This window comes from Lepidochelys kempii, chromosome 8, assembly GCF_965140285.1.
Source record: "Lepidochelys kempii isolate rLepKem1 chromosome 8, rLepKem1.hap1, whole genome shotgun sequence".
Taxonomy (NCBI): Eukaryota; Metazoa; Chordata; order Testudines; family Cheloniidae; genus Lepidochelys; species Lepidochelys kempii.
This window is the reverse complement of record NC_136387.1, coordinates 108478176-108497174: the sequence shown is the minus strand read 5'-3', so window position 1 is coordinate 108497174 and position 18999 is coordinate 108478176. Positions and strand designations below refer to the sequence as shown.

The 18999-nt window shown below is 44.5% G+C and overlaps 1 protein-coding gene across 6 annotated transcripts in view; it reads left to right on the top strand.

Annotated features, from left to right (window-relative positions):
* Positions 1 to 18999, top strand: part of CFAP57 (cilia and flagella associated protein 57) — a 154078-nt gene that overhangs the window by 9298 nt on the left and 125781 nt on the right. For 5 of the 6 annotated variants that reach the window (XM_078854151.1, XM_078854149.1, XM_073358043.1 and 2 more), the window contains exons 3-5: positions 5895 to 6211; positions 10585 to 10871; positions 11057 to 11264. In XM_078854151.1, coding sequence (XP_078710277.1) covers positions 5895 to 6211; positions 10585 to 10871; positions 11057 to 11264 — 812 coding nt within the window. The remainder of the gene's footprint in view (positions 1 to 5894; positions 6212 to 10584; positions 10872 to 11056; positions 11265 to 18999) is intronic. The other variant, XM_078854152.1, reaches the window with a different exon arrangement.

The window sequence follows — 18999 nt, the reverse complement described above, 5'->3', positions numbered from 1 at the left end:
ATTCAAACACAAGGGTACCATTATACTACTTTTTTCCTTTGAAGGATGGGAAAAAATCCCTGCACATAACATAGCTATGCTGCCAATGGCCACAATATTGATAATTTTAACATTTCAGAAAATAAGACTTCTGATGCCTTCTTCGTTGTCAGGCAACTTTTGCAGCACCTGAGGAAGGAGCAAAGGTTAATAATAGTAAAATACCTGTGGTAATGTTTTTTAAAAAATTATAATGCTTGCACTGTATCAAGGGGCCAGTATGGTTCAGTCCTTCCAGGGGCTATGTTACCAATTTATTTCTTAAAGGTGGGCCATCTTTTGGAGAACATAGCCATTTTCAAAGTTCTAGAATGGAGAAGAGGGTTGGCTTTCCAGTCATGTGGGGGAGAGCTGGCAGTCCATGACAGAGAGCTATTTCTGGTAATGGTCACCCCTCTACATATTGCTGAATGAAGGTGGACTAAGCATATTTGCACTGCTGTTGAACCTGAAGAACCAGTTTGAATTTCTGCTACACCAAAAACTTGCTGAAATATGCTTACAGGATTGGGATGCAATTCAAGAGGAAATGTATTGTATTCTAAGCTAGCAGATGGAGTTCCCGTGAAAATGGAAAAGCAAACCACTAAGAATGCCCACCCACCCCGTAACCTTCCCCACCCTGCATTGCCAGAAAATCTGGCCTCTGTGTCCAGCAAAGAGCAGGGGGAGGGACAGGGAAAGAAAGAGTCACACTGAAACTTTATTTTGTTCCCTGAACTTTCCAGTAAACATGGAAAGCCACTCTCCACTGCAAAGAGACATGGCCCTGTGTTTGTGCAACTGCCAGAGCTGATCCTTGATCCACCCCCGTTTCTTCTGCAGCATAGCTTAGAGCAGGGAGTATCCAGACACCAGGAACTGCAAATGGTAAAAGACATTTCTAATGTTCACAGGGACAAAGGACTTCTGTGACGTTCCTCAGAGAACCAAAGGGTTCATTTACCTAAGCAGGCTCACACCTAACCCATTCACCCCCTCCCACACCAGCCTTCTGCACATATCCCATTGTAAAGGGACAGGAAGGCAAGGGGAAGGGGAGGGTTGGTGGTTGTTTTTTTAATCTTTGAACAACCATGTTTTCTACAACTGTCCTATCCCCAATGGGCCCTTTCCAAACCCAGATCTTTCCTTCCTTTCACCTGGTCCACATGGCCCAGGACTATCACTGACAGCATGCTGGCTGAGAAATGAACAGACACAGAGGCATAATGACAGTTTATTAATAATCTTTGGTATAGCTTCAGCTAAATTTGTAGGAGTGGTTAATGGAATTTCAATAAAATCATTGCTTTATTGCCCTGTCTTGCTTTCAGGGTGGCACACTGTGGGGACTGAGTTTCATAGAATCATAGAATATCAGGGTCGGAAGGGACCTCAGGAGCTCATCTAGTCCAACCCCCTGCTCAAAGCAGGACCAATCCCCAATTAAATCATCCCAGCCAGGGCTTTGTCAAGCCTGACCTTAAAAACTTCTAAGGAAGGAGATTCTACCACCTCCCTAAATAATGCATTCCAGTGTTTCACCACCCTCCTAGTGAAAAAGTTTTTCCTAATATCCAACCTAAACCTCCCCCACTGCAACTTGAGACCATTACTCCTTGTTCTGTCCTCTTTTACCACTGAGAATAGTCTAGAACCATCCTCTTTGGAACCACCTCTCAGGTAGTTGAAAGCAGCTATCAAATCCCCCCTCATTCTTCTCTTCTGCAGACTAAACAATCCCAGTTCCCTCAGCCTTTCTCATAAGTTATGTGTTCCAGACCCCTAATCATTTTTGTTGCCCTTCGCTGGACTCTTTCCAATTTTTCCACATCCTTCTTGTAGTGTGGGGCCCAAAACTGGACACAGTACTCCAGATGAGGCCTCACCAATGTCGAATAGAGGGGAACGATCACGTCCCTCGATCTGCTGGCAATGCCCCTATTTATACATCCCAAAATGCCATTGGCCTTCTTGGCAACAAGGGCACACTGTTGACTCATATCCAGCTTCTCGTCCACTGTCACCCCTAGGTCCTTTTCCGCAGAACTGCTGCCTATCCATTCGGTCCCTAGTCTGTAGCAGTGCATTGGGTTCTTCCATCCTAAGTGCAGGACTCTGCACTTATCCTTGTTGAACCTTATCAGATTTCTTTTGGCCCAATCCTCCAATTTGTCTAGGTCTCTCTGTATCCTATCCCTGCCCTCCAGCATATCTACCACTCCTCCTAGTTTAGTATCATCCGCAAATTTGCTGAGAGTGCAATCCACACCATCCTCCAGATCATTTATGAAGATATTGAACAAAACCAGCCCCAGGACCGACCCTTGGGGCACTCCACTTGATACCGGCTGCCAACTAGACATGGAGCCATTGATCACTACCCGTTGAGCCTGACAATCTAGCCAACTTTCTATCCACCTTATAGTGCATTCATCCAGCCCATACTTCTTTAACTTGCTGACAAGAATACTGTGGGAGACCGTGTCAAAAGCTTTGCTAAAGTCAAGAAACAATACATCCACTGCTTTCCCTTCATCCACAGAACCAGTAATCTCATCATAAAAGGTGATTAGATTAGTCGGGCATGACCTTCCCTTGGTGAATCCATGCTGACTGTTCCTGATCACTTTCTTCTCGTGTAAGTGCTTCAGGATTGATTCCTTGAGGACCTGCTCCATGATTTTTCTGGGGACTGAGGTGAGACTGACTGGCCTGTAGTTCCCAGGATCCTCCTTCTTCCCTTTTTTAAAGATTGGCACTACATTAGCCTTTTTCCAGTCATCCGGGACTTCCCCCGTTCGACATGAGTTTTCAAAGATAATGACCAATGGCTCTGCAATCACAGCCGCCAATTCCTTTAGCACTCTCGGATGCAACGCATCCGGCCCTATGGACTTGTGCACGTCCAGCTTTTCTAAATAGTCCCTAACCACCTCTTTCTCCACAGAGGGGTGGCCACCTACTCCCCATGCTGTGATGACCAGCGCAGCAGTCTGGGAGCTGACGTTGTTAGTGAAGACAGAGGCAAAAAAAGCATTGAGTACATTAGCTTTTTCCACATCCTCTGTTACTAGGTTGCCTCCCTCATTCAGTAAGGGGCCCACACTTTCCTTCGCTTTCTTCTTGTTGCCAACATACCTGAAGAAACCCTTCTTGTTACTCTTGACATCTCTTGCTAGCTGCAGCCCCAGGTGTGATTTGGCCCTCCTGATTTCATTCCTACATGCCCGAGCAATATTTTTATACTCTTCCCTGGTCATATGTCCAACCTTCCACTTCTTGTAAGCTTCTTTTTTATGTTTAAGATCCGCAAGGATTTCACCGTTAAGCCAAGCTGGTTGCCTGCCATATTTACTATTCTTTCGACACATCGGGATGGTTTGTCCCTGTAACCTCAATAGGGATTCCTTGAAATACAGCCAGCTCTCCTGGACTCCTTTCCCCTTCAAGTTAGTCCCCCAGGGGATCCTGGCCATCCGTTCCCTGAGGGAGTCGAAGTCTGCTTTCCTGAAGTCCAGGGTCCATATTCTGCTGCTTACCTTTCTTCCCTGTGTCAGGATCCTGAACTCAACCAACTCATGGTCACTGCCTCCCAGATTCCCATCCACTTTTGCTTCCCCCACTAATTCTTCCTGGTTTGTGAGCAGCAGGTCAAGAAAAGCTCCCCCCCTAGTTGGCTCCTCTAGCACTTGTACCAGGAAATTGTCCCCTACATTTTCCAAAAACTTCCTGGATTGTCTATGCACCGCTGTAGTGCTCTCCCAGCAGATATCAGGAAGATTAAAGTCGCCCATGAGAACCAGGGTGTGTGATCTAGTAGCTTCTGCGAGTTGCCGGAAGAAAGCCTCATCCCCCTGGTCCGGTGGTCTATAGCAGACTCCCACCACTACATCACCCTTGTTACTCACGCTTCTAAACTTAATCCAGAGACACTCAGGTTTTTCTTCAGTTTCATACCGGAGCTCTGAGCAGTCATACTGCTCCCTTACATACAGTGCTACTCCCCCACCTTTTCTGCCCTGCCTGTCCTTCCTGAACAGTTTATAACCATCCATGACAATACTCCAGTCATGTGAGTTATCCCACCAAGTCTCTGTTATTCCAATGACATCATAATTCCTTGACATCACCCGGACCTCCAGTTCTCCCTGCTTGTTTCCAAGGCTTTGTGCATTTGTATATAGGCACGTGAGATAACCTGCTGATCATCCCCCATTCTCAGTATGAGGTAGGAGCTCTCCCCTCACAGACGTTCCTGCCTGTGCTTCCTCCCGGTATCCCGCTTTCCCACTTACCTCAGGGCTTTGGTCTCCTTTCCCCAGTGAACCTAGTTTAAAGCCCTCCTCACTAGGTTAGCCAGCCTGCTCGCAAAGATGCTCTTCCCTCTCTTCGTTAGGTGGAGCCCATCTCTGCCCAGCACTCCTCCTTCTTGGAACACCATCCCATGGTCAAAGAATCCAAAGCCTTCTCTCCGACACCATCTGCGTAGCCATTCGTTGACTTCCACAATTCGACGGTCCCTACCCCGGCCTTTTCCTTCCATGGGGAGGATGGACGAGAACACCACTTGCGCCTCAAACTCCTTTATCCTTCTTCCCAGGCAGTTTCAGGCATTGAGTTCAGGCATTCAGTTTCAGAGCAAGAGGAGTTATTGTCAGGGAGGGTTGGGGTCTGTTGTAAAACTTACCAGCCTTGTATTCTGATTCCTGCTGCAGGTTGGGGTCCTCCTTTGGCTCTTCGGCTTGGGGGGGTGGGGTTTGTTCTACTGGCTCCGTGAGGAAGAGGTTTAAAATAACTTGATTCTCTTCTTCTGGGTCTCCTATGCTTCCTCTGAGGTCCCTGCTGTCTCCTCACCCTGGGAGTCATGAACCATTTCAGGCTCTGCACTGGGAGCCCTGGAGAGCATCTGGTGTGCACAAGGGTCTCTCATCAAGTGACTGTTCGAGTCCTTCACCTTCCAGTACAGGAACCTCAGGAATGGAGTCTAGTGAATGCCCACCTCCTCCAGCTTCTACGAAATTTTCTGGTACAGGGGAATCTTCTAGCTGCTCCAGATGAAGTTGTGGAGTATGTTATACTCTGACCACAGTTTGATGAGCACCTGGATGTGCTTGGTGGACCAGGCAGCTGCTCTGGGAACATGGTCCATGTTAACAGAGGGCCCTGGATCTTTATACATTGAGTAAGGGTTAGGCAAGAAAGGCTTCAATGCATTAGGGGAATGGGCCTGGCAGACTTCTGAAACTGTAACACATCCCTTATGCTCATCCACGCTGTAGTGTAGCAGGAATATGGGACCATGCCACTGTGGAATCGTGTGCACAACCACATCCTTCATGTGTGCTAGCTTTCTCACACATGATTCAAGAATTCAGATGTGGATAATAGAGGGGTTATGGCACAACAGTGCACTTGTAGGCATGTAGGTCGCAAGTGTAGACATAGCCTCCATGTATATGTGTAACCCACACACCTCTTGGGAGTAGTGTTCTGTCCCCTCTAGTGGCACCGAGAACACTTAGAGAGATAGGCTATAGAGCAGACTCATTAATCTTAGCTAAGAGCCATATGGCTTTTAGCTCATGCAGTAGAGGCTCATGTATTTAGCTCCAAAGTTCCAGGTTCAATCCCATCCACCAACAACCGTCTGTCAGTGTTGCATACGCACAAGAGGCAGATTTTGCATGGGCAACCTTAACTCTGATATTTCCTGATTTTTGAATGTTTATCTATGAAATCTTAGCACGCTAATATATTGTGGGGCATTTAATTATGCACATTTGACTTCATGCACAACAACATCTTCCCTCCCAATTGGGTTAATAGAGTCTCTGTTTGTATCTCTCTCTCTGTCTCTCTCTGCTTGACAGGATCTGAGAAGAGTCAGGGGATGTTAGCATTGGCCATGAGTCCAAGTCGACGCTACCTGGCCATCTCTGAGACAGTGCAAGAGAAACCCACTATCACAATTTATGAATTGTCATCTGTCCCATGTAAAAAGCGGAAAGTACTTAGTGTCTTTGACTTCCCTGTTCAGGAATTTGTCAGCCTAGCCTTTTCTCCTGATTCTAAGTATTTGGTGGCCCAGACTGGACCCCCTGAGTCAAATCTTGCCTATTGGATGTGGGAGAAGCAGAGAACGATGGCAATTGTCAAAGCTGACATCCAGAACAACCCTGTCTATCAGGTAACATTGGAGGAATTGCCTGGGCAGAGAAAAAACGCTGTCCTATAACTGGAACCCCCTCTTCTGGTAACCTCTGTTAGAGTGCATAAGCGTAACAAAATCACTGTCCTGTAAAATAAACCGTTTCTTCCAGTTGTCCCTGTATGAACACACCACCACTACTTTCACCTAACTGGGTGACATCCTGGGACAGATGAGAATAGAAGCATTCTACACCAGATAATGTATAGTTTACATAAGCTAACTTTCTCTATGATAACTGAGGTTAGGCAACACCTTCTTCTCCTGAAAATGTCTCTATAATTTGTTTTTTAAAATTTTGTAAATAATAAAGTAATAAATCAGTTTTCAGAACAGTAGAGGAACCACTCAGACCATGTCAGAGAGGGGTAAAAACCCAAAAGGAAAAAACTAACTAGAAACAAAAGCCTCAGACAATCATCTGGTATGTCCCACATGTAAGCCTCCAAGCAAGGGGAAAAACTAACATAAAATAGTGATAGTCTATAATTAGGAAAGATAAAGTGGACAGAAGGGGGTGGTGGTACTCTACATCAAAGATCCAATTACCTGCTTTAGAGTTATTGACATTTCAGAAGAACAGGACCTGAAAGGCTTATGGATAAATGTTCTAACTGATTAAATCACAAGATGGAATATGGTGGGGATTTGTTATAGAGACCACATCAGACAAGGGAACAGGATAAGCAGCTCCTTAAACATTTATCTATAATGTTAGAAAGAAAAAATGCATTGTCATGAGGAATTTCAGGCTGGAGGACATGTTGGAGGTCTCATTTTACCTCTAGTAAAACATTCTTGGAGTTCTAAAAATAATAGATGCTGGCTTTCTAACACAAAAAGGTAATTTTATATTAGACCTCATTCTGATGGATAAAGATGAACTAATCACTGTCATAAAAATTGATGGTTGCCTTGCTGCAGGTGATTGCTATCTAATTTCATTGGTTATGTGCAAACAATTCAATCCTAGCCAGCAATATATATATATATACTTAGTGCTTTAAAATTGCCAATTTCTCAAATCTGAAAACAACCATGGGAAAAACTGAGTGGAAGGGAAAATGTAAGCATAAAAATGTGAATGATAATTGGGAGGTTTAAAAAATGCTGTATAAGATGCCCCCATATCCTCATGCTACAATAATGAAATAAGTTTAAAAGAGAGGATAAGGGAAAACAGCAATGAAATATAAATTTACATAGAGATATATAACTGTTGGAAAAATGGAGCAGTTTAGAGCAATGAGTACAAACCTGAAATTAGGAAATGCAGGCAATTGATAAGGAAAGCTAAAGTTATCAGCTAAGCTAAATCTTAGCAATTGTTTATGTCTAATACTAGACAACGATAGTGAAATTGTCAATCATTATGCAGAACAGGCATAAGTATTCAATTAATATTTCTGTTATGTATTTGGAAAGAAGCAGGATGATGTATTCATATCTTAGAGCAGTGGCGCCTGAACCGGAGGGCGGGGCAGAGGGGCCATAGCTCTCACACTTTTTGAAACTACTTAAATGTTGATAGAGATAGTTATAGGGTATTGTTCTGATTAGCAAAAAGAAGTACCAAATTTAGTGTAAGGGTATATTTAGTTGCAAAGCAACATGGTTTAATGGTTATCAACCAATGAGAATCAATAAAAAGTACAAATTCAATACAAGATTAAAACTGATTATTTAAATCAGGTTTCTGAACCATAACAGGGTTCAAAAAAGAACTAGATACATTCATGGAGGATATGTCCATCAATGGCTATTAGCCAGGATGGGCACGAATGGTGTTCCTAGCCTATATTTGCCAGAAGCTGGGAATGAGCGACTGGGGATGGATCACTTGATCATTACCTGTTCTGTTCGGTCCCTCTGGGGCACCTGGCACTGGCAACTGTCAGAAGACAGGATACTGGGCTAAATGGACCTTTGGTCTGACCCAATAGGGCCATTCTTATGTTCTTATATTCCTGTTTGCTGATTTTATTCATGATTAAAAATTTCATGATTTAAAATGCTCTGTACACTCTCTGGAGTGTACATGAGTGTAAATGAGCCAGGTATGTTCTTGTATATTGACCTTAGCGGAGAACAGATGAACTATGGCCTGCGGGCCGCTTGCGGCCCGTCCGACGTTTTTATCCAGTTCTCTAGCTCCCGCTGGAAAGTGGGGTCGGGGGCTTGCCCCGCTCTGCCCACCCGGCACTCCCCAGCCCGTGACTCACAATTTCCTTGATGAGCACCGTCTTCCAGCACGCAGAGCCGCACTGTGCAGGCACGACTTCACCGCACTGTTTCCGGGATGGGAACCAGCCCCTACATGGCAGTCCCCTACCCCCATGTGGCAGCGCGCCCAATCCTCTCCTGGTTTCCTACCGCCCCACCCTCAAGAGCCTCGAAACTGCCAAGGGACCGCACCCGTCCCACCTAGGGTGCCTTGGCCCATGGCGGTGCTGGGTACGGCCACCTTGGTGTCACTGCCAGCAGGGCCCCTAGGAGTCCCTGGTAGCACCCCTGTAGAGCCCCCCCCCATGCCACACCCCAAGAGTCCCCTCTCCCTCCACCTTGGTAACATCACTAAAAGAGCTCTCCCATGATACACCCCATAGAGCATGCATGGCCCACCATACAATTTCCATATCCAGATGTGGCCCTCGGGGCAAAAAGTTTTCCCATCCCTGATCTAGTTGCGTATGAAAAAATTTTGAAAAGTAAATGCAATACAAATATTTTTAAAAATTCAGAAACAAGAAAATGGAACTAATGTGATTGTTACACCACAACACAAAGTAATATTAGGATTGTATTCTGCATAAATCTCATCCTTCACTTACCTGCAGCTTGTTTTTTTGTTATTTTCTCTCCATCTGTTTTTGCCGATTTGGGCCTCAGTCTTACAATTTGATCCATGATGGATCCTGCCAGATTTTAATTGGCATGTACAGACATGCATACCTACGGTGTTGTTAATAATAAAATAAATAATAATAATAATAATGAATAAATAATACATTTTGCAAGGGTGTTCAATAAAACTATGTTTAAGACTTACCCTGGCATCTGTAATATTTACAAAAATCTAACAAAAAATTAACTTTCAAATATGGAATCATATAGCTTATCCTAAACACTTTAGCAAGCTTGTGTAAAACATGAAATATCAGGGAGCATGGGAACTCTGGGACTGAAGTGCAGCAAGAGTTGACTGAAGACTCTTTGCTCTATATCACAGGGTGAGCTGGCCCTTTCATGGGGTCGGCACTCTGCCTCTTCAGTGTCAAGTTTAATTCACCTTCCCAGGTGAAGGGAATGTCAGCAGGGGTAATGTGATGGGAGTATATGACTGGAAACCAGACCTGCTGGGGAATATAAGGGCAGCCTGAGTTCAGTCAGAAAGAGTGGCTGGCTGGCTGGCAGGCAGGGAGGGAGCGGGTGATAACTCTTTAGGGTTCCTAAGTAGAAGGCCTGGGAGAGATCACATTTTTAACAGAGACAAGATAAGAACCCTGCACCAAGGATTGTGAGCTAGGTACAAAGATTGGGGGAAAGATTTATGTTTTGAACTTTGTTAGTAAACTAAACACCTGGAGAGGGGAGGGTTATTGAGAGAGACAACTGCAATGTAAAGTCTGATTAACTGGGGAAGAAGGAGAAACTGAGGCAGTGCAAAAGACTAAGCCATACTGGGTAAACCGTGCTATGAGAATTCCACAAAGGAATATCTCTGTCTGCTCCTCCACCGTTCAGCAGGATAAACAATAACTATGCAAAGTAAAGAGCTACATTGTGTAGGAATAGTACTTCCTGGGATTCAGAAATTCTGCCTGGTATCACTGTCAATTAATAATCTCTCCATTTACAATCTCCAAGAAGCACACTACCCCACAGTTTTGTTGAGTGGTATATTTAATATACCAAATGGAAAAAGCTTTTGTCATCCTTACAGTTCCCTGTCTACTCTCATCCTTGAGGAGAGATACCTCTGTGTCCTTCAAATCCCCCTCCTTTCTGTTAGCCTTTCAGTGCAGGTCACCTCTTCTGCTCTCTGAGGGAGTAAAAATCCAGCAAAACTGTTAATTTAATAAAAATAATTATGATATGTAAAAGCTATGCATACAACTCAGAAAAGAGGAAAATGGAATATGCAGGATGTGCAAGTACAACAGTTTATCTCTTCCTATTGTAATCTTTGTCCTTCCCATACATTTCTGTGACTTTTTTGTCATTCCTTGTGGTCCTGTATCTTATTTTGTAAGCTCTTTAGGGCAGGGATCATGTCTCTTTATTTATTGGTACAGTACTATGCATGAACATAGTTGTGTAAAAATAAGTTTTTTCTCTTTTCTGCTTTCCAGGTGAGCTTCAATCCCCAGGATAACACCCAGGTTTGTATCACTGGAAATGGCATTTTTAAACTTTTCAGATACACTGAGGGGACCTTGAAACAGACCAACTTTCAGAGGGGAGAGCCTCAGAACTACTTGTCCCATGCCTGGCTCACCGAGGACAAGGTTATGGTCGGCACTGACACAGGCAAACTCTTTCTCTTTGAGTCTGGAGATCTGCGCTGGGAGACAAGTATAGAATGCAAAGAACGTCCCAGTGAAGTGGAAAAGGATGAGCTGGCACATGAATCTGAGAGGTAAATCTTCCTGGTCATTACTGATAGAGTCAATCTCATGCGTAAAGATCCTTCACAGAAGAAAGTAGGTCCCTCAGGTGTTATTAGGGAAAGAATGAATGGAGGCTTTTCTATATTGCCCTAATTGTGACTAAATTGGGTTTCTCTGGTTGTTGCTGATTTTAATGACTTTCTTCCTGTTTTAGCCTCATTGAATTTCCTACTGCCAGTTCCCCTGATCTCTCCAGTGAGATGCTCTGTGAAGCTGTTGGCCAACAGCAGGCTTCCTTGCCTCAAATCTCTGCCATTGCTGCTTATTCCAAAGGTTTTGCGTGCTCAGCTGGGCCAGGAGTTGTTCTACTATTTGAGAAGACTGAAGAGAAGGAAGGTTACAGGGAGAACCGAGAAATCCGGGTAGGTGAGAGACCGTGAATGGGGCAGAAGTGGCTTCTCCAAGCAATTAAGAGGCTGCAGTTCTCAGACTTTAACTGTTTCAGTTTAAGAGCCCTTTTGTTTTACATCTGCTCCAGGTAATAATAATACTCTATACTTCTATAGTCATCTTCATCTTTCAGTCGCTCTACAGACATTAATCCTCACCGTTCCATAAGAGGTTGGTCAGCATTTATAGAAGGGGAAGTGACTTGTCCACGGTCACACAGAGAATTAATGACAAAGTCATTCTCCGTCAAGGTAGCCTCTGCATAGTCCCGCTTTTGGGACTAGCCTCCATGACATAATCGAGTTTCAGGAACCTTCTAAGAAACCTGTGGTCCCTGAGACTATATAAACATTCAGAGCCAAGGTTATGAGGAGGGCATGATTCCCAACCACCTCAGTTCCTTTCTTTTCTCAGCTAATTGCAGATCTTTGTTTTTTTTCCACCGGAGTTTTTGCTTATTATTTAAAGCTGTATTAGATATAGGTAGTCTTACTAGATCCTGTGCTATTGGGGATTCCAGTTCTTAGGATGATTCTGACTGGTCATGTCCAACTCAGAGCAAAAGACTGGGTATATGTGGTGTGTTTCCTAGCCCACATATTCACTAATTTATGTACCACACAGAAGTCTGTTTATCTGGACCAGTTTTCACTTTATCAGGCCTTTATGTTTTGGGCCTGAAAGGACTGACATACTCTGCTTTTGGCCTTCCTTATGTAGAAGGCCTTACAAGCTAGATCATTGGGACAAGGCTGCGTTCCTGTGTAGGAAATCAGTTGGTCTTCATCAGCTTCCAAGTCCCCTAAAATTGGGAAATGGAAGTCTTTGATGACAGGATCAGCATCTTCATTCAGCCCCAAGTCAGAGGATCTTCTGCAGCCTGGCTCTAGCTATTCTTGTGCAGGAATGGCTTGCTTCATCCTCGGAGTCTGCTGATCCTTGGGTTCCCTCTGTGCCTGGACTTTGTTGCTGCCTCTGCATAGTGCTGTAACTGTGCCTTCCTTCATACTGAAGTCTGTCTTGGCACCAGAGAAGCCTGTTGTAATCTACATAGGTTCTTATGTTGTATTCATCAGTTTAGTATCTGAGTGCCTTCCAATAGTGTGTTAAGCAACATGACTAACATCTGTCATCTTTTCCCTGTGGGGGTGGGAAGTGTGTGCAATGGAGTGTTTTGTTTTGGTAGGATTTTTAAAATATGTACATGTTGCTATGTATGTGTGTCACAGGCTGGCTGGTCCTTTAAGGGGAGTTGGTCTCAGTTTCACCTGTGAAAGATGTGTTACCTCCCAGCTGATCTTGATTGGCTGGCAATCAGGTGGCTCCATTCAATTAACAGACGCAGCTGGGGGAGAGTTGGACGATTTCCATAAAGGGGTGGGAGAAATAAGATGGGGAGGAAAGCTGTAGGAGGGAGGTTGTTTCTTGTGACTGGGCCTGAAAGGAGAGGATAGCAGGGGGGAAGCAGTCTCCTATGACAGACTTGGGAAAAAGCTAGCCTCCAAGCAAATAGCCTGAAGGTAGACTGGGAATAAGGATCCAGCCTGGGGAGAACCAGATTGGGGTAATGACTTCAGGGAAGACGCCCTCAGAGTAAGTGACTTTGGAAGGATCCATTTCTCCATGGAGGAAGTCCAGAGAGTTATCACTTTCTGAGTGAGTGGGATGGAAGGATAGCCCAGGATGAGCGGTCTTGGTTCTGCCTCGCAAGGATTCCCAGGCCAGAAGGGACCACTGTGATCATAGAATCATAGAATATCAGGATTGGAAGGGACCTCAGGAGGTCATCTAGTCCAACCCCCTGCTCAAAGCAGGACCAATCCCCGACTAAATCATCCCAGCCAGGGCTTTGTCAAGCCTGACCTTAAAAACTTCTAGGGAAGGAGATTCCACCACCTCCCTAGGTAATGCATTCCAGTGTTTCACCACCCTCCTAGTGAAAAAGTTTTTCCTAATATCCAACCTAAACCTCCCCCACTGCAACTTGAGACCATTACTCCTTGTTCTGTCATCTGCTACCACTGAGAACAGTCTAGAGTCATCTTCTTTGGAACCTCCTTTCAGGTAGTTGACAGCAGCTATCAAATCCCCCCTCATTCTTCTCTTCTGAAGACTAAACATCCCCAGTTCCCTCAGCCTCTCCTCATAAGTCATGTGTTCCAGTCCCCTAATCATTTTTGTTGCCCTCCGCTGGACTCTTTCCAATTTATCCACATCCTTCTTGTAGTGTGGGGCCCAAAATTGGACACAGTACTCCAGATGAGGCCTCCTCAATGTCTAATAGAGGGGAACGATCACGTTCCTCGATCCGCTCGCTATGCCCCTACTTATACATCCCAAAATGCCATTGGCCTTCTTGGCAACAAGGGCACACTGCTGACTTATATCCAGCTTCTCGTCCACTGTCACCCCTAGGTCCTTTTCCACAGAACTGCTGCCTAGCCATTCGGTCCCTAGTCTGTAGCTGTGCATTGGGTTCTTCAGTCCTAAGTGCAGGACCCTGCACTTATCCTTATTGAACCTCATCAGATTTCTTTTGGCCCAATCCTCCAATTTGTCTAGGGCCCTCTGTATCCTATCCCTACCCTCCAGCGTATCTACCACTCCTCCCAGTTTAGTGTCATCTGCAAACTTGCTGAGGATGCGATCCACACCATCCTCCAGATCATTTATGAAGATATTGAACAAAACCAGCCCCAGGACCGACCCCTGGGGCACTCCACTTGATACCAGCTGCCAACTAGACATGGAGCCGTTGATCACTACCCGTTGAGCCCGACAATCTAGCCAGCTTTCTAACCACCTTATCGTCCATTCATCCAGCCCATACTTCTTTAACTTGCTGACAAGAATACTGTGGGAGACTGTGTCAAAAGCTTTGCTAAAGTCAAGGAACAATATGTCCACTGCTTTCCCTTCATCCACAGAGCCAGTTATCTCGTCAGAGAAGGCAATTAGATTAGTTAGGCATGACTTGCCCTTGGTGAATCCATGCTGACTGTTCCTGATCACTTTCCTCTCCTCTAAGTGCTTCAGAATTGATTTCTTGAGGACCTGCTCCATGATTTTTCCAGGGACTGATGTGAGGCTGACTGACCTGTAGTTCCCAGGATCCTCCTTCTTCCCTTTTTTAAAGATGGGCACTACATTAGCCTTTTTCCAGTCATCTGGGACCTCCACCGATCGCCATGAGTTTTCAAAGATAATGGCCAATAGCTCTGCAGTCACATCAGCAAACTCCTTTAGCACTCTCGGATGCAATGCGTCCGGCCCCGTGGACTTGTGCTCGTCCAGCTTTTCTAAATAGTCCCGAACCACTTCAGATCATCTAATCTGACCTCCTGTATAACACAGGCAATAAAAGTTCCCCGAAATAGATTAAGAGTGATGGAGAATCCACCATGACCCTTGTTAAATTGTTCCAGTGGTTAATTATCCTTACTTTCAAAAATGTACGCCTTATTTCATTCCTATCAATTTCCCCTTTCTTCCTTTTGCTATATATTATTTTGTTATTTTTATAGGTGCCTTCACTTCTCCTCTAAACCAGACTGGTTTTTTAATCAGCACAGCCTTTTTCATCTAGTAAGCAGTCTTAAATGATTCCCAATTATGATTCACATTTTTCTTATTAAATTCTTCCTTCTGGCTGACTTGGCTTATAATTGTTTCCAGCTTTGTGAAATTGGCCCTCTCAAAGCACTGAGTAAATATATTACTGGTCTGGACTTTATTCTGCTTGCAAATTATAAATGTGATCATGACCACTTGTACCTAACCTACCATTAATTCTTAGTTCTGTGATCAGTTCCTCTTTATCTGTTAGGACCAGGTCTAATAAAGAATTCCCCTGTGTTGGCGGCAACACTTTTTGAGTTAGGAAATTGTCATCTATAATGTCTAGAAATTCCAAGGATGTTATAATATGGCAGCATGAGACCTCCAGCATGCGTCACTCAAATTGAAGTCCCTCATGATCAAACATTTTTTCCCTACACCTTATAGATATATGTGTAAGGAGGCAGTCATCCTGTTCCTTCTTGTGATTTGGTGGTTTGTAGCAGGCACCAATCAATACCTCATCTTATGCTTTCTCTGTTAGGACTTTGATTCATTAGCATTCAAAATTATTTTCTTCTGAGTTATCAGTGACTCAGAAACAGGTAATGCCATTCTTGACATAAAGTGCCACTCCCCCTCCCCTTTTGCCCAGTTGATCCTCCCTAAATAGGTTATAACCATTCATTTTAACATTTCAATCATGCAAATCATCCCACCAGTTTTCAGTAATACCAGCTAGATTGAATTTTTCTTGTAAATCCAGTTTCTCTTGTTTGTTACCCAGGTTCCTAGCATTGGTGCATAGGCAATTGTAAAATTGCTTCTCTTCATGTCCTTTGGTCCCTTTATTCATTCTGTTCTCAACATCTCAATTTTGTGCTAATTGAGCGCTTACATCTTCCCTCATTTTACCTTCCCATTTTGCTATTAGTTTAACCCCATCCTGATTACTCTAGCCAGCCTGTCCCAGGGAGATTGGTTCCCCTTCTGCTGAGGAGGAGGAGATCTAAACTATACAGTCCTCTCTCCCCATAGGTGTACCAGTGTTCCACAAAACCAAAACGCTCTACCTTCCATCACTTACCTAGCCAATGGTTTACTTCCAGAATCTTCTGCCTCCTGTCTTTCTTCACTCATGGAACAGGAAGGATTTCAGATGATCGCTTGGACATTCTTCTTCAGCACACTTCCGAGTTCTCTGGAGTCATCTAGTATCTGTGAGATATCTCGCAATGCAGTGTCATTAGTACCAATATGAACCATCACCAGTGAATCCTTGCCTCTCAACTTCAGAAGTCTATCCAATCTTAGAGTGATGGCTTGTGTCTTGGCTCCTAGAAGACAGCACATTGTCCAGTTGTCCACCTGTCCTTTGCAGAATGTTCTTTTGATTCTTCTGAGTACTGTATTGAATTTCCAACGAGAATTGTCTGTCTTCTTTGGATGGGTAGAGAACTCTTTGTATGCAGGCTTGATTTTCTTACTCGTTGGGCTGAGCTGCCATCCACATATGTGTCCCATACATCTCTCTGTTTCCTTGGACCTGCTGGATCTTGAGAGGTATCTTCCAGAGTTTCCATGTTGAGAACCTGGTATTGATTTGAAATTTCTAGATGAGTGGAATTCCTCCTGCTTCTCTTCTCTCTGGTGGCCCCAGCCTTCCCATGCTTATCTGTTTCCAGCAGTGCAGCATGCTGCCGTGACCTCCTGCCTCTGATTGTTAAGGACAGGATCACTCTCAGGTCTCAAGGTCCCAAGTTCCTGCTGAAATATATATATATTTTTTAGAATTATATATGTACCGATGTATTTATTTCCCAGGTTTCTTCCCCAAGCCTCATTTTTCCTTGGGGAAGCCAATCTTCACACACTTGATATAGTTAAGACCATTGTGTCTTTACATTGACAGGACAAAATTATGCAGGAACACACCTAGACTGTTTATGGCCTTTGCAGAGAGGATTAAGGGTCAGGCAATATCCACTCAGGGATTATCTAACTGAGTCTCCATCCGTATCAGGACATGCCCTGAGTTAGTCAGTTTAGATCCACCTTAGAGCTCAAGAAGCCTCTGCTGCCTGTTTGAAGAATGTCCCTATTTCTGAAATCTGTAGGGTAGCTACCTGCCACTCAGTCCACATATTTACTAGTCATTACTCTTTGATAAAGGCTTCCAGATTGAATGCCGTTTTATTTAGGGTTGTCTTATAGTTACTGTTTTAGCAGAACTACTTCCCACCTGTCATGCTGTCTTGAGTGGCTCACGACAGTGAGTGCCTACCTCGGGGCAGACTGTCAAAAACAGGGCAGATACAACCAGCTTGAGGTATGTTCTATAATTAGATTTTACCAAGTCAGTAACAAATGTGAACTCCTGGATCTCTATAAAAATCTTACCATGGAGTCCCAGACAGTCCCCTTAGACTCTCCAGTCTATCTGGCCATCCCATACAACTGGACTTAGCGTTAAATGGTCACCTACACCAAAAATCACACAATATGCAGATTGCTTCCAGTCCCAAGAGACCACTTACTTAGCCTAGATCAATTGGTATCCTATATCGTATGCGAAATACAATGCCTGTAGCCAGTCCTGTGTTAAACTATCTAAAGGTTTATTCACTTGGAAAGAGAAATAAGAGTTATTTACAGCTTAAAACAAGCAAACATATACACACAAATGAGTTACTATCTAAAACCTAAGAGTGACAGAGTTGTAGAGAGCTGTCTATTCAAAGTGTCTTTCAGAGTGGACCCAGGAGACAACCCTTGGGGATCTCTGGCTTCAGTTTGGTGACTGGCCCTGTGAGAGTACAAACAGCAAAGAGATGAGAAATCTTCACATCAGCTCTTTTTACTTCCCTCTTCCAGCATTCAAAGTGATGGGAAGATGCCTTCTGCATGTGGTGGATAGGGCAATTAACAAAGTTTTTGTCTTATAATGGTTAAATTTTGATAGTTCTCCTGGATGGGCTGGGGTGATGATTTCCATGCCTGGATTCACAAGTTTAGTGCAAACATTTTCAAAGTTATAAAGCAAAAAGTACATATTTTCTTATGGCATGGTATACAGACATTACGAGTGAGATTAATGCATGCAGCAACTTACAAGCCTTTTGTAGATTCTAAACACTAAATACATTCTTACAAGACTAATACCTATTTTGAGCAAAACTAACATACAGGTGAACTGGTCTGGTTTCCAATTATGAATCTGTCAGTTCTTCTTCTTCAAATGCTTGTTCATGTCAATTCTAGTCAGGTGTGTGCGTGTACATGGCAGCTGGAAGATATTTCCCCTAGCAGTATCCGTTGGGTCAGTCCAGGTGCCCCCTGTAGTGGCGCCATCATGGCGCTCAATATAGGGCCCTACTGATCCACCAACCCCTCAGTTCCTTCTTACCGCCAGTGATCGTTAGCTGGAACTTCCCCTTGCTCTTGTTGTGACAAGTGCATTTGGCAGTTTGTATATAGTTCTTCATTAGTTTTGTAGTTAGTGTTAAGTAGTTAGTAGATACTTTACTTAGTTCTTAAGTTTCCTTTGGAGGGGTTTCCCCTCCAGCGCTATCCCAGTGCTAGGGCATGCCGCATCCTCCTGGCTTCAAAGCCTGTGAGGTCAGCAGCAAGTAAATGCCCAGAAGCGATCCTCACACTTTGTGTTTGAAGTGTTTGGGAGAGAGCCATCAAAAGGATCACTGTAAGATCTGCAGGGGGTTTTGCCCCAGGACACTGATAGATAGAGATCAGCGCCTGAAGGTCCTACTAATGGAAGTGGCACTCCGGCCCCAGTCCGACCCCGGGTCGGCGGACCTGGCACCAAGTACCTCCTCCTCGGTATGCAGTGCCCCAGCACCGTTGGCACGGGGATCAGTGCCAAGTAAGGACAAGAACTCTTGGCACCGTCATGGCTCCACTCAAGGCTCACATGCCACAGGTAGGCACCGGTCTCAATCGCCAGTGCCACAGAATAATAGGAGACCAGAGAGGGGTCGTTTCCCCACAGCCCCTCACCCCCACCCCACCCTAGCCAGACCCAAGGAGCCAGCCGTTGTGAGACCCGAGTCGGGCCACACTACCTCAGCCCCAGAGACAGTCGCGTCAACTCCTGCCCCCGTAGAAGGACGGTTGAGTCCGGACCATTCTCGT